Genomic DNA, 24,887 nt, shown 5'->3' on the forward strand with positions numbered 1-24,887 from the left:
AGAAGCTTAAGCAAGCTTTGAGACAATTATTTTGAGGTTCCAGTCTCTCACAGGTATGCAGGGAGGTCATTTTTAGGCTACTGCTATAAACGACACAGCAGCGCATCAAAACAGGCTGTATAACTAAAAGCAGCACTATCTGCATTAGTTCAATTTCAGAACCCACAGTACTGACACTTGTAATGTCTCATGCATTGTAGGCATTTACAAAACATATAGCTGTGTAACCCATGGGCTACAATACAATGAATATACATAGGGATGACATTTTCATTTTAGAAGCTTTTTTCCTTCTAGAATCATAGAATGTGTTGGGTTGGAAGGGACCTTTAAAGGTCATCTAATCCAACCCCCCTGCACTAAGCAGGGTCATCTTTAACTAGATCAGATTGCTCAGAGCCTCATCAAGCCTGGCCTTGAATGTCTCCAGGGATGGGGCCTCCACCACCTCTCTGGGCAACCTGTTCCAGTGCCTCACCACCCTCACTGTAAAGAGCTTCTTCCTAATGTCTCATCTAAACCTACCCTGCTCTAGTTTAAAACCATTGCCCCTCGTCCTATCACTACATACCCTTGCAAACAGTCCCTCCCCAGCTTTCTTATAGGCCCCCTTCAGGTACTGGAAGGCTGCTAAAAGGTCTCCCTGGAGCCTTCTCCTCTCCAGGCTGAACAACCCCAACTCTCTCAGCCTGTCCTCATAGCATAGGTGCTCCAGCCTTCTGATCATCTTCCTGGCCCTCCTCTGGACCCATTCCAACAGGTCCATGTCCTTCTTATGCTGAGGGCTCCAAAGCTGGACATAGTATTCCAGGTGGGGTCTCACAAGAGCAGAGTAGAGGGGGAGAATCACCTCCCTCAATCTGCTGGCCACGCTTCTTTAGATGCGACCCAAGATGCAATTGGCCTTCTAGAAAGAAGAGTTGTGTTTCTACACTAGAGACCTAATTTTATATTAACATACTCTTTCTAAGCCCTACAGGTATAACCTTTCTTTTTGCTTCTTAGTTACTCTTGCTTTTCTGTTTTCAGGTTTTTCCCTATTTTAAGAATGCATCAGACAAAACCAAAAAAATCTTAACACATAGCGCAACTTCCCTAGGATGAGACAGTCAATATTTTCCAAAAATAAAGAATGCAGATTTTATAAGCATGCTGAATGCTCATACTGTCCACTGACTAAAAAGATAGTTCATTTTTTTAAAAACTACGCATCCAGTAGATAGTCTAGTTTTCTGTTTTTTCTTTTCTAATGTTCAAAAGAAAGCTGTACAGAAATGCATCTTCAAAGTTTCTGGAAATTTTACACCTCCAGGACCAGCATAGATTTGACATCTCAGCTAGAAAGCCAACGACCTCACTATAGGATGTGGCTAAGCAAAATCCTTAGGTTGGCTGTAGTCAACACAACTGGAGCTACCAGCCTGAGGTCCCACAGCCTGGCAAATGCATCTGCAAGGAACCAGCCTGGCCACAATGCTTCAGAACGAGATATAAGAACCATCAACCCAATTTCTCTAGAAAGAGCTCCCATTTTTCACATGGGCAGAGAATTGGGAAACTAAAATACTGTGTTACACCTGCCACTTTCAGAAAGCAAACCAAAGTCTCAGGAGTTTGTGGCAAAGCTCCTCTGAAGCTGCTGCACTTTGACAGGTGCTTCTTCTTAGGAGAAGTCATACTGGTGCCATGCGGGCAAGAGCACTTTTACTCTACTTCCATTTTTATGCTAAGAACAGAAACTGCCTGCATCAGTGTATGTGAGCAACATGTGATCCAACACCATCACCTGTCAGTTTGCCACCATACACCAGCCAGTGCTTGGTGTATGCTAGAGACACAGGCTCAGAAGGATTTCAGACAGCTGATCAATAGTGACAGTATCAGTAGCAGGTTTGAAGGCTAAGGGGCTCATAAAGGCTTCAGACTACTTTCCAAGAATCACTTCCCTTCAGCATTTAATAGCCATACCTGTCTCTTAATTTTGAACATTAGCAGATCAGCAGGCCTGTTTGTCTGATGGTTTCTAGGTAGATCTCTGGCAGTTATCCTAGAGTTCAGCATGAAGACATCAAAAGCTAAGATGATACTTTATCTACGCAGATAAACAGGACATTCAAAAGCATGCATGCTGGTAAAGAACACAAAGTTTTTAAAGATGTCGAGAAAAGCCCAGCTTCACAAACCTCACTTAAGGACCCTTCTCAGACTGCCAGGTACTGGCCAGACTCAGAAGGAACAGTGCTCTCCTAGGACACCCTCCAGTCTAAACAGGATGAAAGAATAATTTCTTATAGCATATGCATTTCAAATCAGGCAAGGGACCTCTTCTCTTCTCTATTTGTTTCAAAACAGTCTTTGATAGCTTTAATGGCAGTTCACAACAGCTCTCAAGTTACACCTGGAAAACAAACTTCTACATCAGCCCTTTGGATATGAAAAACACTGCCAGACTCCTTTGGCCTTCAACATCAGATGACCCATCTGTCCCCAAGACCACCATGCAGAACTGAAAGCTTTTACACTGGGGGGGGGGGGGGGGGGGGAAGAGTCCCAAGATGCTAAGGCTATTCTGTACTTGGAAGTGTGCGATGGATGGGGGAGGGAAGGGACAAATGGTAACTGTAATAGAACAAAGCAGCAGTATTGGGCAGAATTGTGTTACCCAAGCAAACTACTATGGTAAACCCCAGCTGGCTTCTGAACTGCAAGGACTCCTGCAAGCTGACATGGCTGCCAGGCAACGGTCCTTCCTTCATAACTGTCATTTCAGAAGCTACCAAAAGCCCAGGACCACTCTAACTGCCCATTTATGCAGCCACAAAGTCCCAAAAGTCTGTATACTTCCTTCTCTAGCAAAATTCCCCATAGTCCCATGTAGCAGTGTAACCATTATGCCAACTTCTTCAGAGCTCATTAATTGAGTATAATTGCATCTATAAAGTGAAAAAATCATCCTGAAATGAAAAACACACGCCCTGACATGGCGAAAAAAAACAAACAACAAAACCAAACACAAAACACAATCCCTCACAGATTACTTTCTTACATAAAGAATTTTATGTGAGCAAAACTGTAGTTTGACAGAGATGTTTCTTTGCAAAACACCTAAATTTTTCACACAACGAGTATTTAATAGCAGTTTTGCACCAAGAGCAATGGCTATAAAATCAGTCACAGAGAGCATCCTACAGCTTCATACAACTCACGCCAGACACATGTATTTGACACCAATCCCGTGCAGATATCCCATCCCTGGGGAGACCTCTCAGACCAGACTGCGCACAAACACTGCCTAATTCTTTCCCCAGATCTCACGTATACTCTAAGCGTCAACTAAAACCCCACCAGTCCTCTGCACCTCCAGATCAGATGCTCTGTCTGCCCGTCCTTCCCTGAATGAGCTCCTCAGTCTTACCGCTGCTTCCCATCCCCCCAGAGCACTCCCCTCCCCGGCGCTGGAGCCCACCGGCCGAGGCAGCAGGAAATATCCGCCCCATGCGCCGGCCAGGCCGGGGCGCTCCAGGACGCCGCTGCGTTTGGAGAGGCAATGTTTAAACCTAGACAGTAGCAGAATCGCTGCCGCCCGCCTGCCCCCGCCCACCCCGCGGGTGGCTTCTGCCGTTATTACCGGCAGCACCCAGTGAGATGCCGGGGGAGGAAAAGAGCAGGAGGGAAGATCCGGGCAGACAGCCGTGACCACGGGCGCCCCGAGATAACACAGCAGCCACCACTGAGCACGGTAGTTAGATAACGATCGCGATACGCGGATCCCACCTCAGCGCTGCTGCCCCCACAGCACCAACATCCCCTCCCAGCCCCCTAGCGAGGCGGCGGCTCCCAGGGACAGCACAGCCCCACCCGCCCCTCACCAGCGGCTGCATCTCGGCACGAACGGCGGGCACCTGGAACCGGTCTATCTCCTCCATCACGATGGCGGAGGCGAGGTGAGAAAAAAGAGCAAACGCAGAGAGACTCCTCAAACGCTGAAAGACAACACCCACCACAGGTTCTGCCTCATCGTCGCTGCCGAAGTGACTCAGCTGCGCCGCTTCCGGGCCTGGCTGCCACCGCCCCGCCCTATATTTGCATATTCATGAAGAGGGTGGGGTCTCTGGGAACAATTCTCTGGCTCGGTTGCCCGCGGTTCTTGCTCCACTGCGCCGGGATGTAGCATTCCCTCTCTCTGAAGGGGAGGTGGAGGGGGAAGGAATAGACAGCGCTAACGGCGTTCTGCGGCCGGATTGGCCACACGACGCTTCCGGCGCGTTGCTATCGTTGCTGCTATCATTTTCCGGCTGGCGGTTGGCCGAGAGGGCGCGGGGATGTCGTGAGGAGCGGCCGGTGGTGGGGAGCTGCTGCGACAGCTGCCATGTCAGCCAAGGTGTGTTATAGATTGTGGCCCAATAATTGACAGGAACCAGTCCAATTAATCAAATTAGTTTATTAAGCAAGCGGCAGCAAGCAAAACAGCGCTGGGCGGCCGGGGAGTCTTTGCTCCGCCAACGGCGCACACCCGCTTCCCGAAAGTAGCTGATTATATACTCTTCTGGTTCCCGTATATGTGTCAATCCTGGTATATTCTGTGTCTGAGCGACGTGTTGCTAGGGGGTCGGTCTTGTCCCGCCTCCTGGTGGTCGTGAGGCTGAAGGCTCCTCATCTTTATCAGTGTCCTTGGGGAGACTCTTTTCAGCTTATCTCACAACTTAGCTCTTCCCTTTGAAGTGTTAAAGCACACCGGATGCCTGTGATTTAGGCCTTGAGGTGTCAAAGTGCACCAGATAGCACACTGGATGCCTGCGATTTAAGTATGTGAAGAGTCGAAACATTGTAATTTTTCACCAGCCTTTAAGAAAGCCTGATTTGATTAACAAACATGATTCTATTTATTACAGGTGGGCAACAGGTACCGGGAGTTAAGGGTCTGTCCCGAGCGGGCATCGTAGCAGGGCGGTGCCGCGCTCTCTTGTGATAGCGCAGCGGTAACGTCACTACCGGCGCCGTGACGTCACCCCCCGGATAGCGTCACTGCAGTGCCTAGTGCTGCGGGGGGATAGAGGCTCACATGAGGGAGCGTCGCTCTGTGGCCCCGCTCTGGCTCTGCTGCCCTCAGCTCCTGCTCTGAGTGGGCGCCACAGTGTCACTGGTGTGACACCAGGCCCACAATGACATCACCATTCCCAGCACCACCACACGTTATATTACCAAGTATAGCCCAAGCTCATTTCCCTCTAGGGTGCCCCACGGAGCTGTAACCCTGTAGGGCTGGGTGGGACTCAGGGACTCAGCACAGCACCTTCTTGGCACTGCTTGCTGCGTGGTTACGACACACTCAGTCATGAGTGGTGTTCCCCAGGGCTCAGTATTGGGGCCAGTTCTCTTTAATATCTTTATCAACGACCTGGACAAGGGGATCGAGTGCACCCTCAGTAAGTTTGCAGCCGACACCAAGTTAGGTGGGAGCGTTGATCTGCTTGAGGGTAGAAAGGCTTTGCAGAGGGATCTGGACAGGCTGGATCCATGGTCCGAGGCCAATGGTCTGAGGTTCAACAAGGCCAAGTGCCGGGTCCTGCACTTGGTTCTCAACAACCCCACTGCAGCACTGAAGGCTTGTGGAAGAGTGTCTGGAAAGCTGCCCGGCAGAAAAGGACCTGGGGGTGTTGGTCGACTGACAGCTGAATATGAGCCAGCAGTGTGCCCAGGTGGCCAAGAAGGCCAACAGCATCCTGGTCTGTATCAGGAACAGTGTGGTGAGTAGGATGAGGGAAGTGATGGTCCCCCTGTACTTGGCACTGGTGAGGCCCCACCTTGAATACTGTGGTCAGTTTTGGGCCTCTCACTACAAAAAAAGACATTGAGGTGCTGGACTGTGTCCAGAGAAGGGCAACGGAGCTGGTGAGGGGTCTGGAGAACAAGTCTTATGAGGAGCGGCTGAGGGAACTGGTGTTGTTTAGCCTGGAGAAAAGGAGGCTGAGGGGAGACCTTATCGCTCTCTACAACTACCGGAAAGGAGGTTGTAGCGAGGCGGGGGTTGGTCTCTTCTCCCAAGTAACAGGCGATAGGACGAGAGGAAATGGCCTCGAGTTGCGCCAGGGGAGGTTTAGGACGGATATTAGGAAAAATTTCTTCGCGGAAAGGGTTATCGAACGTTGGACCAGGCTGCCCAGGGAAGTGGTGGAATCACCATCCCTGGAGGTATTTAAAAGACGAGTAGACGTAGTGCTTAGGGATGTGGTTTAGTGATGTTTTTTGTCAGAGTTAGGTTAATGGTTGGACTCGATGATCTTAAAGGTCCCTTCCAACCTAGACAATTCTATGATTCTTTGTTGCATTGCTCTGTCCCTGAACTGAGGTGTGTCATCACCCTGCCAGCAAGACCCTGGATGTTCCATGTCACTTCTCTGCATTGCCACCCTACTCAGCATGTCTCAAAGCTGAAGCACCCCACACTGTGTCACTGTACTGTTGCATCCCTGTGAGACTACAAAGGTCTTTGGACATTATTATGTCACACAATTTCATCTCTGTTACAGAATATGACACTTCCCTTCCAGGGCAGGTTTTAATGCACTTGAGATGTCCCCAGTCTGTCAGAGAATCTTTAAGGGATGCTGAATTGACAGTTTGAAATCCCTGTTTTTAAAAAGTTTTTTTTAAAATGCTTTTAAGTATACTTAGCTGTAACTTTTGTCACTTTCCTTTTGTTTTACCATTTGGTCTTCTCTCAGTTCAGACAATTAAGTGAGGTCATCTGTTAACCTTCATGGCCCTAACCCTACTCTGGGAGCAGCAGTGTGGGTGTCGTGTGTCTGTGAGACCTCACTGTCTGCCTTCGGGCTCTGCATGGGCATCTATGCATGCATCCTCTCACAGGATGAAGTGCTCAGTCAGATTCATTCATGGATCTCATCTACTACTGGAGTATCAAAGTATTTGATTTAAAAGCAGAATCTGACCTGGCAAATAAAACCTTTTCTGTAAAAGGTTTAGGTCAATCCCAATGTATTTGATCTTTGGGGTGGGGGAAAGAGGGTTAGCATAGGTGGCCCAGAAGTGACTGAGAACAAGCAGCCTGCTTCCTCAGTCTAGAACACATGCCAGAAAGCCATAACTGACCAAGGAAAGCAGAAGGAAAAAAAGAGGGACCTACATGATGATTCAGAGCTGTGAGATGGTAGCTGAGGTCCCTGGACAATCCCAGTGGTCTGTCAGGGGTTCCAGACAGCAGGAGCTCTTTCAACAATGAGGGAACAGCAACCCTTGCTGATCATCTGATTCTCATCTAGTTACCCAAGGGTGATTCATTTGGACTCTGGTTTATCCACGCTAGGGCTGTATAGATTCTGTACAGACCTATGCCACTTCTGAAGCCTGAGCTAATAAACCCTGCTAAGTGTTAGCCGACTCTGCAGAGCCAGATCAGATCTCCCTGTTCCTGCAACCAAGGGTGAGCCTGAAAACCAGAAGTACTGAAATGGTTCTGCATGGGCCCGATGTTTTTGGGAGCCATCTGGGTATTTCTGCACATGTGGTAGAAGGGCTTGTGGACTTTAGATTAGGCAAGAATAAGAGAGAGAATCACTGTTACATTGCTAATGCTTCTACTAAGAAGTACTAGTAATTATCAAGTTGCAAAAGGCTTTATAAAGTTTGCAAATGGCACAAATTCAGAACCAAAGACCACATCCAGTCCTAGATAATGAAGATGTTTATGCTAAAATTGTAAAACCCGTTAATAATAATAATGATATAAACTAAACCTGGGATGAAATGTTTGCACTGAATTTCAGTTTCTTTTATTTTTAGAATTTCCATGTAAATATTTTTTATTATTTTCAGTAGCCATTATCTCAGATATTCTGAAATGGAGAGGCTTTGATTCACGTGTTATTTGAAAAACTTAATTAATGTGCTGTAAAGGCATTAATTTTATTTTAAAGCTCTTGAAACATCATAAACTGTTTAAATTATTTGGATTTTTGTCTTTTCACATAACTTTCATTACACTAACTTAAAAGAAAATAATTTTAATTTGTCCTGTATTGCCTTTTCTATATTTGCCTCGAGCTTGTTAAATCTGATTGCTGTTTCATGTCCTTTTATCTACTAGAATATTCTTGCAGTGGAGGAACTGTGTGGATGACTAGCTGGCTCTGGAGTCCAGAGGCTTTTGCCTCATTTTCCCTGACTCAAAATATAGCCCATGTCTCAGCAGCTTTGAGAGTCCAGGGAGTGGATGGCTGTGCCTTTGCACTACTCTCTGCCCAATCAGGGCCTGATGATTAGTATTTCCTGAACCCTGATGACCACTGTAAAATTAATTGGTGAGTCAAGGTCTAGATCACAGTTCTTGACAAGAAAAATCTCCTTTGCAAATAAGTGAGTAAGCTCCTGCACTTCTGTCATATATGTTCCTCCTCTCTGCCAGTGTTCACAGTGAGGCAGGAAACAAGCCTGCTACTTGCCAGTGAGGCTGTTTTTACTGCTGAGCATCATTTCCATAGGCTTTCCATCCTTGTCCTTTTCATTGCAAATTCTCCTCTAGCACTATGCTCTTTTCACCTATCCCCATGCTTTTCATTCCTCTATTTCCTATGTATTGCTTTGTTCTGCTCTGTCTCCTTGTTTTTTCGTTGCTGACTGCTTTTCCTTTGAAAATTTTCTTCCTGAGATTGTTCTCAAAGCCAATATAGTTACATGAACACTATCAGGTCCTTCCCTTTTACCGCATGTCACTTCCAGCTGCTCCTTAGCTTTCACAGCTGTGTGTTCAAGTGCTTTGTGATCAATTCTTTTTTCTTCTTCTTCTTCTTTTCCCTTACAGGTGGTGGTTGCCTGCCCTTCTTCTGTGCCTGTCTTGTATCTGCCTTCTCCTCTGACATCAGTTTCTTGCTTTATTTAGCTCTTTATTTCTTCATCTGGATGACTTCAGCCTCCAGTTCAACCTCCAGCCACCTGATGTCTTTTTCTTTCTCTTTGAATGGAATCTTCCATATTCTTGTGTGAAAATATGTCAAAAGCTGGTTGGCCATCAGAGATAAAGGTAGTGGCCTTCTAGATGAATCATTAATTAAAAGCATCTTTAGGCTCTTGTATGTTTGTGTACATTAATAAGAAATGTGTTTCAGTGTTCAGTCTGTTAAAATAATTGGATGTGCCTGGATCTTTGTGTTCCTAATGCAGCTTTGTAAATAATAATACTTATGTATGCTTATGTACTTCAGTAACATACTTTCTTTCAGGTCTGAAATGTGTTATGCAAAATTGAGCCCCACAGCATTTTGGGAAGATGCAGAATTATGTAAAGGCATAAGCCAACATCCCTAAATCAGACCAGAGAATGGAATAATTAGATTCTCAGCTCTCCTGAAAATGAGGTCTTGAGTATGACAAGAAGGACACCCAGAAGTGTAGTATTCTTTAAAAACACTGACCTGTGTGGCATGTACAAGAATGTGCAGGAAGTTGTTGATAGGGCAGGGAACAGCACCCCATTAGCCCCGTGTCAGTCCCATTTGTGGTCCTGGGTGGTAAGAGGAAGTGGCCAACAATTTTGAGATTTATAAAAGCAGTTATTTTAAACATGGTTATCAGGTATGCTGTTGTAGGTGTTGGTTACAGACTTCTGTGTCTTTGCTTTGTGGCTCAAAAGCCTCTCCTATAGGCCCCCTTCAGGTACTGGAAGGCCGCTATAAGGTCTCCCCAGAGCCTTCTCTTCTCCAGGCTGAACAACCCTAACTCTCTCAGACTGTCCTCATAGCAGAGGTGCTCCAGCCCTCTGATCATCTTTGTGGCCCTCCTCTGGACCCGTTCTAACAGGTCCATGTCCTTTCTGTACTGAGGACTCCAGAGTTGCACGCAGTACTCCAGGTGGGGTCTCACCAGAGCGGAGTAGAGGGGTAGAATCACCTCCCTCGACCTGCTGGCCACATATCTGCTAATATCTGAATGCTTCTCTTTGAGATGCTAATAATAGTCTGTTGACTTAATTATGTTTTTCTGTAGCTAATTATGTAACAGTAAAAATGCATGTCCTGGTTTGAGAACCAAGTTTCTGTTCAGTAATTTTACTTTGCAGCTAAGCCTCTTCTAACTGAACTTTCTGCAATTAATGGCATATTGTGCAGACACTGTTTGTTCCCAGAGAGATAAGACCTGATTATTTATAATTTATGCCAAGGAATGGTATGCACAGAGGCTCCTGCTTATACTTATTGCTATAACTACCCAGGTCAACTAACTTTGTTATATGCCCTGTTGGAGGGCTGGAAGCGGAAAAGCATAGAGGGGTCGCACCTGCGGGGAGGAGCAGACAGGACAGGTGACCCAAACCTGACCAACAGTATAAAAGCTGAGGGATCAAAGGGTCAGCCTCTTTTCTTCAATGGCCAGTGTCTGAGGAGGACTCTGTCTGTTCATCTGCCTTTGATCCTGATCCATGTGTTCCTGGCTCCAGATCTGGAATCCAGTTCCCATCTGTCGCTGAGTCCAGTCTGGGGCTTTCCCAGTGCCTTCTGGTGATGTGATCATCATCCTGTGAGCTTGATACGGTTTTGTATATATTGTATATATTTCATTATTTCCTTTTTATTTTATTATTGATATTTCATTAAAGTAGTTTAGTTTATTTTTTTAAATTCATAAGTCTCTCTCTCTCTCTCCCTCCTCTCCTTGGAGAGAGAGAGGTGGGGGAGAGCATCTGTCATTCGTTTCAGTGGCCAGTCTGGCCCAAACTAAGACAATGTGCTTGAATTTGAGAGATGTGTATGAAGGCCAGTCCTTGTCATGAGCATCATGCTAGTGAATATACAATCGTTATGTTGATTCACAGTTATAGTTTATTTATTGTTTGCATTGTGGATGCATTTGTGCCCCCTTCCCTGTTATACAAACACTGTATGATGTGGAACAAAGAAATAGCTGCCAGAGCAAAAGGATTACATATTAAATAACAGTTTATGGATAACAGATTCATATAGTAAAAAGAAGAATGAGGAAGCATTGGCCATCATTCTGAGCTGTGGTGGCAGGACACCAACTACCTGCATACTGTTGAGGACTCTTTACAGCTAATGTGGCAGAGAGGAGTTTTAAGGAAAGGTATGAAGAAGGACAGTATGCTGGCTTTGGAAAGATTTACAGGAAGCAGGAGCTTGCAAAAGAAATAGCAAAAGGACAAAGTGCAGACACACCAATAAAAAGGAATATTAGGACTGCCTTTTTCATCAAGGGGCACAGCAGTAGACTTTATGCTACTATCTGAATCAGGAGGTGGTATAAAAGGTTATTCTTGACTGACCTGTGTTTGTTCCCCACCTTGCTGCTTTTAATAGTTTTAAACAGATCTACTAGTTTTGATGAGTGTTAATATTGTGCTAATATTGCCAAAATATTAGCATCTTATCTCTTCATGTTTGTGTCACCTTCCAGCTGGGTTCCAATAGTTTTAGGTACTTTAGCATGAACCTTCTGTCACCTCAGGCACTTTGCTAGCATAGGCTACAGCACAGGAACGATGCTTCCAGCCCAAAGGCTGCCTTCTGCTTTTTATACTGGCTTCTGTAGAGTATCGAGTCAAGTAGAGTTGCAGTTTTACCTTCACTGGCCAGAGTCCAGGATATCCGACAAATATGATATTCAACTTTTGTCATTGTTGAAATAGGTCTCTGTGCTGTGAGGGATGGTTTCTTTAGGCAGGAGATGAGAGTTTTGCTGAAGGACCCTGGAACAAACTAAGGACCAACATCCTCCTAGTCCCTACTACCACCTGCCAGACAAACCTGCACTCACTTGCTCTAGGTATGTCTGTCCTGTCTTTGTGAACCACATGTGGAAGAAAGCCCAGGGCCTACACCGGTCAGTGGACACTGGTTCCTGTCTTTCCTCCTCAGGTTTAGCATTCTTTTGGAGTGGGCTAAGTCTGTCTGTACTATGCAGCACTTGTCCAAGGATCTGTGTGGTAGCCACATAGACCAAAGACATAATTTTTAGGGTTGGAGGGGGGTGGTTGGAGGTTTTTTTTAGTTCAAAATACCAGAGATTATAAGTGTGGGGCCAGTTCTGTTTAATATCTTTACCAATGATCTGGATGAGGGGATTGAGCGCGCCCTCACTGAGTTTGCAGGTGACACCAAGTTGGGCAGGAGTGTTGACCTGCTTGAGGGTAGGAAGGATTTGCAGAGGGATCTGGACAGGCTGGATCTATGGGCCGAAGCCAGTGGTCTGAGGTTCAACAAGGCCAAGCGCCGGGTCCTGCACTTGGGTCACAACAACCCCGTGCAACGCTACAGGCTTGGGGAAGAGTGGCTGGAAAGCTGCCTGGTGGAAAAGGACCTGGGGGTGTTGGTGTCGTGGTTTGGGCTGGACTGGCCACTGAAACGAATGACAGATGCTCTCCCCCACCTCTCTCTCCAAGGAGAGGAGGGAGAGAAAGAGAGAGACTCTGTGGAAAAAGACCTGGGAGTCCTGGTCGAGGGAGGTCATCCTTCCCCTCTACTCTGCCCTGGTGAGGCTGCATCTGGAGTACTGTGTCCAGTTCTGGGCTCCCCAGTTCAAGAGGGACAGGGAACTGCTGGAGAGAGTCCAGCAGAGGGCTACAAAGATGATTAAGGGAATGGAGCATGAGGGAAGTCTGAGAGACCTGGGTCTCTTTAGCCTGGAGAAGAGAAGACTGAGAGGGGACGTCATCAATGCTTATAAATATCTAAAGGGCAGGTGTCAAGAGGATGGGGCCAGGCTCTTTTCAGTGGTGCCCAGTGACAGGACAAGGGGCAATGGGCACAAACTGGAACACAGGAAGTTCCATCTCAACATGAGGAGGAACTTCTTTACTTTGAGGGTGACAGAGCACTGGAACAGGCTGCCCAGAGAGGTGGTGGAGTCTCCTTCTCTGGAGATGTTCAAAACCCACTTGGACGCATTCCTGTGCAACCTGCTCTAGGTGACCCTGCTCTGGCAGGGGGGTTGGACTAGATGATCTCCGAAGGTCCCTTCCAACCTTCGGCAGATTTAAACGAGGCATAAACACGCCAACTGTCACTTGCCGAGGAGATCAGCTCCAGTGCAGGTAAGTCCGCACTGGGGAAGGGAATTGCGACAAAAAAGGGTCGGCTAGGGGCTCGTTTTCGAGGCTTTTCGAAGCCGGGAAAAGTGGCAAGCCTGGGCCGGTACCCGGCACTTCCGGGGGGCGGAGCCAGGACCCGCGGCGGCAGGTCTGAACGAGGAGGGGGTGGGACCACTCCCCTCTCATAAAAGAAGCCCGTTGGGAGAACAGCAGCCTGGTCGCTGCGCACTGAGCAAACAAGCAGCGAGTGGGCGCTGCCTGGGTGTCACCCGCGGAATCACCTGGGTGCACCACGACAAGGGTGTACTTCCTGGGATGGTGAAGAGGGCGGCCAAACAGGCGCGACACAAGAGGCTGGTCACAGCGGTTCGCACGGCAGTTCACGCTGGAGAGCACCGAGAGACTGCCAACCCAGCCAGGAAGCAATGGTATCTACTCGTAAGAAGACCATGGCATCCATGAGCTCCACAACCACCGGGTCTGATGCAGCCTCTCAGGCGGAGCTCCTGTGGGAACATGCTGGCACACAGACATCAGGCCGTAGGGTGTGCCCTGCTCTTATGCCAGTCTCGGATGGCAGTGGTGGGCACTGTGGGAGATGTGCCCAGGTAGAGGAGCTCCTCTGCTTAGTGATGGAGCTCAGGGAGGAGGTAAGCAGGTTGAGGACCATCAGGGAATGCGAGAGGGAAATAGATGCTTGGAGCAGAATCCTGCATCCCACGACAGAAACCCAGCAGGCAGACAGAACCCCTGCAGCAGAGAACTCCCTGTCTTCTCTCCCCTCGACTGAAGGTGGTGACTTGGAGGACAGGGGGCAATGGCAAGAAGTTCCTGCCCGGCGCAACAGGTGCCACATTCGGGACTGCCTGGCAACTACCCCACCTTCCCAGATGCCATTGTATAACAGGTACAGTGCTCTGCAAGGGAACCTGGATGATAAGCATGATAGTTCTACCTTGGAGGTGTCAGCGAGGTCTAGTCAGACTTCCCCCTGCATCAAAACCTCTGCGGTAAAGAAGAAAAGACGTGTCCTTGTCATAGGTGACTCGCTACTGAAGGGAGCGGAAGGCCCCCGGAAGGCCGGACCTGCTATATAGGGAGGTCTGCTGCCTCCCTGGGGCCCGGGTCAAGGACGTGAAGAGGATGCTTCCTTCCCTGGTACGACCTCAGACTATTACTCACTTTTGATCTTTCAGGTAGGCAGCGATGAGGTAACAAAAAGAAGTCCAAGGGCAATGAAGAAAGATTTCAAGACCCTGGGACGGCTGGTCAAGGGATCGGGAGCGCAAGTTGTGTTCTCATCTATCCCCCCAGTTGTGGGGAACAATGAGGGGGTAAATAGGAGGAGCCAGCAGATCAATGCCTGGCTCCGAGCTTGGTACTGCTGGCAGGACTTTGGGTTCTTTGATCACAGCCTGATTTACAAGACACCAGGCCTGCTGGTAACAGGCAGGAATACCTTGTCTTGCAGGGGGAAAAGGGTTCTAGGACAAGAGTTATCAGGGCTCGTTGAGAGAGCTTCAAACTAGATTTGAAGGGGGGTGGGGATGGTACTGGGCTTGCTGGTGAGGTGCCAGGGCGTAGTTGCTCAGCGCTCATGGGGGACTGTGCCAGTATTTCTGAGAGCCAGAAGGCACACCACATCTCAAGGGTCAAAACTACACACACAGCTCCCTCTCTGAAATGCTTATACACCAATGCACGCAGCATGGGGAATAAGCAGGAAGAGATGGAGATCTGTGTGCGGTCGCAGGGCTACGATCTCATTGCAATTACTGAGACATGGTGGGATAGCTCACATGGCTGGAATGCTGTCATGGATGGCTATGTCCTTTTCAGGAAAGACAGGCCAGTGAGGCAAGGTGGTGGAATTGCACTCTATGTGAGAGAGCATTTGGAATGCATCGAGCTCTCACTAGGGGCGGATGAAGAGAGGGTCGAGAGCTTATGGGTAAAGATTAAGGGGCAGGCAAATATGAGGGACACTGTTGTGGGTGTTTATTACAGGCCACCTGATCAGGATGGGGAAGCTGATGAGGCTTTCTACAGACAGCTGAAGGTAGCCTCACAATCACAGGCCTTGGTTCTTATGGGGGACTTAAATCACCCCGATATCTGCTGGGAAGACCCCACAGCCAGGCATGCACAGTCCAGGAGGCTCCTCCAGTGCATCGATGATAACTTTTTGACACAGGTGGTGCAGGAGCCAACAAGGAGAGGAGCACTCCTGGACCTGGTACTGACAAACACAGAGGGACTGGTGGAGGACATGAAGGTTGGGGGCACCCTAGGCTGTAGTGATCATGAAATGATAGAGTTCAGGATCATGGGTACTACGCACAAAACAACAAGGAGTAAAATCGCAACCTTGGACTTCAGGAGGGCTAACTTTGACCTCTTCAAGAAACTGCTTGGAGAGATCCTGTGGGCTAGGGCTCTGGACGGCAAAGGGGCTCAAGAAAGCTGGTTGGTATTCAAAGACCACTTCCTCCAAGCTCAGGATCGGTGCATCCCTAAGAGAAAGAAATCGGCCAAGGGAAGCAGGAGACCTGCATGGTTGAGCAGGGAGCTTCTGAAAAAGCTCAAGTGGAAGAAGGAAGTCAACAATAAGTGGAAGAAGGGACTGACCCCTTGGGAAGATTACAAGAATGCTGCCAGAGCATGCAGGGATGAAACAAGGAAAGCCAAGGCCTCCTTGGAATTAAACCTGGCAAGGGATGTCAAGCTCAACAGGAAGGGTTTCTTCAAGTATATTGCAGGCAAAAGGAAGACCAGAGAAGTTGTAGGCCTGCTGTTGAATGAGACAGGAGCCATGGTGACGGAGGATGCAGAGAAGGCGGAGTTACTGAAGGCCTTCTTTGCTTCGGTCTTTACTGCTTGGCCCAGCCCTCAGGAGTCCCAGGCATTGGGGGAATTAATGGGGAAAGAAGACGACTTCCCCTGGGTTGAGGAGGATCAAGTGAGGTATCAGTTAGGTCAATTAGATATTCACAAGTCCACGGGCCCCAATGGGATGCACCCGAGAGTGCTGAGGGAGCTGGCAGAAGTCATTGCTGGGCTGCTCTCCATCATCTTTGAAAGGTCCTGGAGAACAGGTGAGGTGCCTGAGGACTGGAGGAAAGCCAATGTCACTCCAGCCTTCAAAAAGGGCAAGAAGGAGGAGCTGGGGAACTTCAGGCCGGTCAGCCTCACCTCCGTTCCTGGAAAGATGATGGAACAGCTCGTTCTGGGCATCATCTCAAGGCATGTGGAGGAAAAGAAAGCTATCAGAAGTTCTCAACATGGATTCACCAAGGGGAAATCATGTCTAACTAATCTGATAGCCTTCTATGATGGCATGACTGGATGGAGAGATGAGGGGAGGGCAGTGGATGTTGTCTACCTTGACTTCAGCAAGGCTTTTGCCACCGTCTCCCACAGCATCTTCATAGGGAAGCTTAGGAAGTGTGGGTTAGATGAATGGACAGTGGGGTGGATAGAAAACTGGTTGAAAGATAGAGCTCAGAGGGTTGTGATTAGGGGCACAGAGTCTAGTTGGAGGTCAGTGAGGAGTGGTGTTCCCCAGGGGTCAGTACTGGGCCCAGTCCTCTTCAATATATTCATCAATGACCTGGATGAAGGGACAGAGTGTACCCTCAGCAAGTTTGCCAATGACACAAAGCTGGGGGGGGGGGGTGGCTGACATGCCACAAGACCTGGACAGGCTGGAGAGCTGGGCGGAGAGGAACCTTATGAAATTCAATAAGGGCAAGTGTAGGGTGCTGCACCTGGGGAGGAATAACCCCATGCACCAGTACAGGTTGGGTGCTGACCTGCAGGAGAGCAGCTCTGTGGAAAGAGACCTGGGAGTCCTGGTGGACAACAGGATGACCATGAGCCAGCAATGTGCCCTTGTGGCCAAGAAGGCCAATGGCATCCTGGGGTGCATCAAGAAGAGTGTGGCCAGCAGGTCGAGGGAGGTCATCCTCCCCCTCTACTCTGCCCTGGTGAGGCTGCATCTGGAGTACTGTGTCCAGTTCTGGGCTCCCCAGTTCAAGAGGGACAGGGAACTGCTGGAGAGGGTACAGCAAAGGGCTACCAAGATGATTAGGGGACTGGAACACCTCTCTTATGAAGAAAGGCTGAGGGACTTGGGTCTCTTCAGTCTGGAAAAAAGGCGGCTGAGGGGGGACCTTATCACCACTTATAAATACTTAAAGGGTGGGTGTCAGGAGGATGGGGCCAGGCTCTTTTCAGTGGTGCCCGGGGACAGGACAAGAGGTAATGGGCACCAACTTGAGCATAGGAGGTTCCACCTAAACATGAGGAGGAACTTCTTTACTTTGAGGGTGGCAGAGCCCTGGAACGGGCTGCCCAGAGAGGTGGTGGAGTCTCCTTCTCTGGAGACATTCAAAACCCTCCTGGACGTGTTCCTGTGCAACCTGCTCTAGGTGACCCTGCTCTGGCAGGGGGGTTGGACTAGATGATCTCCAGAGGTCCCTTCCAACCCCTACCATTCTGTGATTCTGTGAGGTAGCCCAATCCACAGGGTCATAATTATCATTTGGAAGGTCTTGGATGACCACTAGTTATTTTTGATATAACAGCTGAAATTTGAATGCAATTAACCTTCACATATGCAAATAACCTTCACATTATCTGTGATTCTATGATTTTTCACCTGTTCCTGGGCATCCCAAGGAGTGGATGAATTGTTACCAACTTCCTCATCTTCATTCTGCTGTTTACATCGTATTGGTATTAAAAGCAAATAGTAAGAATGAACAAATGAGTACAGTTCTGGAAATGAATAACTAGTTGACAGGATTCATCCTGGGGGACTGTCGTGGTTTAGCCTCAGACGGCAACAAAGAGCCACGTGCCGCTCGCTCGGGCCTTCCTAATACAGGAAGAATCAGAAGAAAAAGGCAAAACTCTTGGGTTGAGACAAAGGCAGTTTAACAGAACAGCAAAGGGAACAGGCAAACAACAACAATAACACGGATAGAGGCATATACAAACACGATTATGGAACCGCCGCTCCCTGCCACTCACCGACCGGACCCGGGACGCCCCAGCCTGCTCCAAGTGGTGACTTCCTGCCCCCTCCCCCAGCAGCTCAGGGTGGGCATGGCTCACATGGCATGGAATACCAGGAAAAATTAACTCTATCCCCGCCGGAACCAGGACATTATCCACCCCTTATTCCATACCATCTATGCCATGCCCAGCAGGTTCCAATGAATTGCCACCACTTTCCCCTGTCATATATATATATATACATATATATTCATGCAGATATAATGCCCTTAGTTTATGGGCCATCCCTCCAAAGTGTCCGTTGAGCTCTTGTAATCCATGGCTTTGGGCTCCATCTGTTAGAACAGTCTCTCAGGGCAGGTGAGATGCTGGGTGGTGCTGGTCTGTTGCATGCTGTATTTTTCGGAGCTTGTGACTGGTGCACCCAGTGTGGCTCATGCTCACAGTCCATGGGCTGAAGATGTAGATCTTGAGGAAGTTGCTGGGCGCCAGCTGCTGAGGTCAGTTCTGATCCCATCACCCCTGTGCCTTACTCGTAGTACAACTGATAGCAATTATAGCAATGAGGACATACAGTGACAGTGTTACTTAGCAATTAACAGCACATTATTTTATTCATTGGCTATTCTCACCCAAAATCAGATCCCCATGAGGTACACATCGGACTTCCCCATCCTGCCGCATCACCCACCAAGTGCACCCAGGTCCTTGGGCAAAAGCAATCCCACGGATGGGTTTGCCTTTGCCTGAGGCAGGACTAACCCAGACTGTCTTCCCTAGCATATTCTTCATGTGCACTACAGGGACTTTATCCCCTTCTACAGTACGTGGAAGTTTTGATTGGGCAGGGCCAGCCCGATTGGTAGATCCCCTGGTGTTAACTAGCCAGGTAGCTTTTGCTAAATGTGTATCCCAGTGTTTTAAAGTCCCACCACCCATTGCTCTCAGTGTAGTTTTTAACAATCCATTGTATCGTTCTATCTTCCCAGAGGCTGGTGCGTGATAGGGGATGTGATATACCCACTCAATGCCATGCTCTTTGGCCCAGGTGTCTATGAGGCTGTTTCAGAAATGAGTCCCGTTGTCCGACTCAATTCTCTCTGGGGTACCATGTCGCCACAGGACTTGCTTTTCAAGGCCCAGGATAGTGTTCCGGGCAGTGGCATGGGGCACAGGGTATGTTTCCAGCCATCCAGTGGTTGCTTCCACCATTGTGAGCACATAGCGCTTGCCTTGACGGGTTCATGGCAGTGTGACATAATCAATCTGCCAGGCCTCCCCATATTTATATTTCAGCCATCGTCCTCCATACCAAAGAGGCTTCAAACGCTTGGCTTGCTTGATTGCAGCGCATGTCTCACATTCATGGATGACCTGTGCAATAGTGTCCATGGTCAAGTCCACCCCTCGGTCACGAGCCCATCTATATGTCGCATCTCTCCCTTGATGGCCTGAGGAGTCATGGGCCCACTGAGCTATGAATAGTTCACCCTTATGTTGCCAGTCCAGATCCACCTGAGCCACTTCAATCCTAGCAGCCCGATCCACCTGCTGGTTGTTCTGATGTTCCTCTGTGGCCCGATTCTTCGGTACATGGGCATCTACATGGCGTACTTTCACAACCAGATTCTCTATCCGGGCAGCAATATCTTTCCATAGTTCAGCAGCCCAGATGGGTTTGCCTCTGCGCTGCCAGTTGCCCTGCTTCCATTGCTGTAGCCACCCCCACAGAGCATTTGCCACCATCCATGAGTCAGTGTAGAGATCAAGGATAGGGATCGAGTAATTATCTCTGGTTCTGCCTCTTCCTCCTGCTCTCGTGATGACCCTGGTTCATCATCATCTCTTACTAAGCGAACTGATTTCTTCGTGTACTTCTCCTTCTGTATGGGGGCAACTGATACTGGCACAGGTTGGTTCCCTGGTTCAGCGGCAGTGCCTGCCACAGCGGTTGCAGTAGCCGCAGTGGCTGCCGCAGGGGTTGCAGTAGCCGCAGTGGTTGCTGGTCTGGTTTCCATCTCTTCCCCCTGAGGGTGCTGCATAATTCTGAGCAGTGCCTGGTAGATACTGGCCAGGGCCCAGCACAGTACGGTGAGTTGTGCCTCTCTAGAATAGCCACAGCATTTTCCCTTCAAATATTCTACCACTTTATCAGGGTCCTGTAATTGTTCAGGGGTGAAGTCCCAGACCATTGGAGGTGAGAAGTTCTCTAGGTACCTGCCCATGTTCTCCCACATGCCATGCCACCCCTGACTATCCAGCCTCGGAGGAGATCTCCGGGTGGTAGTCTTAAATAGCTGTTTAACCTTAAACAGGACCTGGAACACATTCAGCAGACATAACAATAGGACCAGGCTGGTTTGAGCATCCCAAGGATATTCAAAATTCTCAAAAGTTGTCATACCTGACCCGAAGGAGAAAAGGGAAGCAAAAGAGCTGGGGAAAGTGTCCCCCACTGTTTCCCCCACAGACTGGGTGTAATTATTAATAAATTCTGAGAGACGGTGCCCAATGTACGGACAGGACAGCAAAACCACATAAACACCCCAAAATAGCTGTCTGAACAGTGATGTTATCATCTCATAAACAGATATCACACAGGACAGGAGAATGATAATCCTCATCCCTCTTCCAGACATGGTAAACAGCATCGCAGGGAGTACATAAGCCATATAGGAATTCACATAACACAGCCATGAGAACAAACCAAGCAACATGGTGACCAGCGACTATTTACCTAATAAAATAAATGCATACAAAAAAAAAATCCGTTTTTCCACGTTCTAGTTGGATTCTGTCGTTATCTCAACCCTTCAAGCCCCACGTTGGGCGTCAAAAAGGACTGTCATGGTTTAGCCTCAGACGGCAACAAAGAGCCACGTGCCGCTCACTCGGGCCTTCCCAATACGGGAAGAATCAGAAGAAAAAGGCAAAACTCTTGGGTTGAGACAAAGGCAGTTTAACAGAACAGCAAAGGGAACAAGCAAACAACAACAATATCACGGACAGAGGAATATACAAACACGATTATGGAACCACCGCTCACCGACCGGACCCGGGACGCCCCAGCCCGCTCGAAGCCGCGACTTCCTGCCCCCTCCCCCAGCAGCTCAGGGTGGGCATGGCTCACATGGCATGGAATACCAGGAAAAATTAACCCTATCCCCGCCGGAACCAGGACAGGGACTTTATTTGGGATTTACAGTGGGTGTTTGCAGTGCATGGAGGTGTTGTCTGGGCAACAGATGACAACACACCTGTATCATGCTTTTTTCTTTGAAAGCTAGGAGTTGTCCTAGTCACAGTATATGTATTGCCAGAGATATAAGCAGTTACTGCATTGGTTTTAGGGTGGGGTTTGTCTTCTGGATATGCAATTATACACAAGCAGAAGCCTTTTTTTTTTTATGCTCCAGTTTAGTGGAGTTAAGCATTGCAACTGGCCAGCTGCTGAGAGGCAAATGTGAAGCAAATTAGCGTTAATGAATAGTAGAGCAGGACCAAGACATTTATTTTCAAAGTACTAGCCCATTATCTATCTTAACATATGATTCCATTAACATTATTGCTGTTCTAAAAATAACTTATGCACAGAAATAAACAAAACAAATTTGTTAGCTGATGAGCTCTTATTACATTTGGCTAGTTAACCCAGAGTTGGCCTACAAAGAAAAAATGGGTTTCAAACAGATCTTTAAAAAAAAAAGAGAAATTAGGCCTATCACTTCACTGAACATTTATTTCAGTAACATACGGAATAAATCAAACCTGAAATAGGACAGGATGCAATGAGAAAATAACTTACTCTGATCCAATTTAATGCCAAAAATATAGTTATTCATGGCTTCATTGCTAACAGCATAGCTACCTAACAGGAAAGCTGGCTTAAAGCTTTTTCAATTTATCTGGAGTTTCCTGCATTGCAAGAAAAATTCCATTGAATAATACATTGTTTCTGTATTTAGAGGTGGTGTTTTTGTTTAAAGCCTGCTTTCAACTGACACCAAAAAAAATTTATAGATGATGCAAGATCTAGCATTCATCTTTGATAACACAGTAAAGTAAGCCTTATCTTCTGATCTTCAGCCCAGAATGATGTCTCAAGGTTGGAAATTCAGAATGATTGAAGTGCAAGTTTCCTTAGATGTGTAAGAGAACAAGAGCCACGGTCATGCTAATGTCTGTAGGGTACAGCACTGTCATTCTTCCCCAGCTCCTTCCAGTAGCAGATGAATGTTAAAATGAAAGAGAGATTTTTGCCTGTGTAGTAGGTGAATGGAAGGCAGCTTAGCTAACGCACCTGATGAACCAGCATAACTCCAGAGGATCTGTTCATTATGCCTCATCACTATGACTTTTACAGTGTTGGAGAGAAAAGTGTTTATTGCTCCTCTCTTTTCCTAATCAAATTGTAACCTTTTCAGCTGTCCTGGTTTGAGGTAAAACAGAACCAACTTTATGTTCAGTAATTTTACTTCTTAGCTAGGCGTCTTCTAATGCTCTGAAATTAACAGCATGTTGTGTTGAAAACGGTTCCTTCTCAGAGTGATGAGACCAATGTTTACAGTTCATGCCAAGGAATGGTACGCAGAGAGGCTCTTGCTTATACTTATTGCTATAACAACCAAGGTCAGCTAATTTCATTATTTGCCCCATTGGAGGTCAGAAACGGAAAAGCGTAGAGGGGTCCCTCCTGCAGGGAGGAGCAGACAGGACAGGTGACCCCAAATTGACCAACAGGGGTATTCCATCCCATGTGCCCCATGCTCAGTATAAAAGCTGTATGAACTAGATTCCAGATCTGGAGTCAGGAACACACGGATCAGGATCAAAGGCAGATGAACAGATAGAGTCCTCCTCAGACACTTGCCACTGAAGGAAGAGGGCTGACCCTTTGATCCCTCAGCTTTTATACTGACATTTGCTGACACTGCACAAGGTACTGCCCTGCTGGAAGATGCTGTTTGCACTCAATCCAGAATTACAGTTGAGTGGCTGTGGTTGTAGCAAGGATCACAACAGCTCCTTTGCGGAAGCTAGCTCATAGTAAAAGGAAGCAGGCAGGGATTTCAGAAAAAGAAGCTAAGGCAGAGATGAACAGTGGAAGATTAGGGTACAGCTAGTGCCTTTATGGGAGCAACTGGTTTGTTACTTTACAGCATGCAGGTATCTCAAATGCTGAATGTTAAAGAAACAGAGATAAAATGAGCAGGCTAGGAACCTGCTGACTCGCACAAGGCAAACAGGACAACAGACCAAAGGCATTCAAAGGGCATGCCACATCAGCCCTGCTGTGAGGGGACTGGGCAAGCAGGTCTGATAAGCATCACCCTCCCTATAGCAATTGCCTCCCTCAGCAGGTACTTCCCTCCTGGATGCAGGTGCTGGTGATAGCAGCCACTGCAGAGCAGCTCTCCTGCTGGCATACAGATTCCAGCCACTGTGACATACTTAGTCTCGATGTTATTTTGCAAGAGTTTTGCTGTCTCTGCCTAGCTCCCTCTTGAAAGGCCACATCTAGCTCTGGGAGTGGCTTGAGGTGTCCTGGTTTGAGGTAAAACAGAACCAACTTTCTGTTCAGTAGTTTTACTTCTTAGCTAGGCCTCTTCTAATGCTCTGAAATTAACAGCATGTTGTGTCGAAAACAGTTTGTTCAGAGTGATAAGATAGTTGGTGCCAAGGAATGGTACGCAGAGAGGCTCTTGCTTATACTTGTTGCTGTAACAACCAAGGTCAGCTAATTTCATTATTTGCCCCATTGGAGGGTTGGAAATGGAAAAGCGTAGAGGGGGTCCTACCTGTGGGGAGGAGAGGACAGGACAGGTGACCCAAAATTGACCAACATGGGGTATTCCATCCCATCTGCCCCATGCTCAGTATAAAAGTCGAGGGATCAAAGGGTCAGCTCTCTTCCTTCAATGGCTAACGTCCGAAGAGGACCCTGTCTGTTTGTCTGCCTTTGATCCCGATCCATGTGTTCCTGACTCCATCTGTGGAACCTGGTTCCCACCCATTGCTGAGTCCAGTCTGGGACTTCCCCAGTGCCTGACAGTGACATCATCCTGGGAGCTTAATATGGTTTTGTATATACTATATCTATTTCATTATTTCCTTTTTATCTTATTATTAATATTTCATTAAAGTAGTTTAGTTTCTTCTAAACTAGTAATTCTCTCTTTATCTCTCCTCCTCCTCTCCGTGCATGAGAGGCTGGGGGGGAGCATCTGTCACCGGCCATTGGCCAATTTGGCCAAAACCACGACGTGAGGTCACTCCTCACTCTGGGCTCCTGCTTTCTTGTTCATCCTTTGTCTGCTTTTGGACCATCAGCTTTTTGGTGTGAGGACTTGGTGCTTGGTAAAATGCATTTACAGGACTTAGATGTTGGTTGGGAGTTGAAACTTAAGGACTGAGACAGTTTTTATACTAACAATTGTGTTGTGCAAAGGCTGTGAGGATAACAGCATTTTTTTGAAGCCTCTCTGTCACTGCAACACGGCTGATTTACTTCAGATTTATTCACCAGGACCTTTTCCTTAATTGTTGGGTTTAGATTTTAAATATTTTGAGGATCCCTCAGATGAATACAAAGACCAGCAAGGAACCCTCCTCCCACTCTGGAAGTTCCAGTATGAAAAAACCAAGAGACTTGCAGTTACTGCCATCTCCTGGTAAGTCTCTTTATTGCAAACTTACTCGTGCCTGTTTCGCAGAGAAGTGGAATTGAATGTCATGGCACTTTACAAGGCAGTGCTGGTTTCTCTGGGAACACTGTTTTGAATAATTACAGTCAGCTACTTTGTCAGCA

The 24,887-nt window shown here is 47.7% G+C and overlaps 1 protein-coding gene and 1 long non-coding RNA gene across 5 annotated transcripts in view; one reads left to right on the forward strand and one right to left on the reverse strand.

Moving 5' to 3' along the window:
- Positions 1 to 4,032, reverse strand: part of LOC141735443 (protein FAM219A-like) — an 86,680-nt gene extending 82,648 nt beyond the window's left edge. For 3 of the 4 annotated variants that reach the window (XM_074568216.1, XM_074568212.1, XM_074568211.1), the window contains exon 1: positions 3,870 to 4,000. In XM_074568216.1, coding sequence (XP_074424317.1) covers positions 3,870 to 3,926 — 57 coding nt within the window. In that variant the 5' untranslated portion in view covers positions 3,927 to 4,000. Of the gene's footprint in view, positions 1 to 3,869 lie in introns of all 4 variants that reach the window. The other variant, XM_074568214.1, reaches the window with a different exon arrangement.
- Positions 4,033 to 4,186: 154 nt separating this feature from the next.
- On the forward strand, positions 4,187 to 9,090 carry LOC141735444 (uncharacterized). The gene is made up of 3 exons (XR_012584726.1): positions 4,187 to 4,381; positions 8,108 to 8,321; positions 8,822 to 9,090. It is a non-coding gene; the product is annotated as an uncharacterized LOC141735444 (long non-coding RNA).
- The last annotated feature ends 15,797 nt before the right edge of the window (positions 9,091 to 24,887 follow it).

This window comes from Larus michahellis, chromosome W (assembly GCF_964199755.1).
Source record: "Larus michahellis chromosome W, bLarMic1.1, whole genome shotgun sequence".
NCBI classification, from domain to species: domain Eukaryota; kingdom Metazoa; phylum Chordata; class Aves; order Charadriiformes; family Laridae; genus Larus; species Larus michahellis.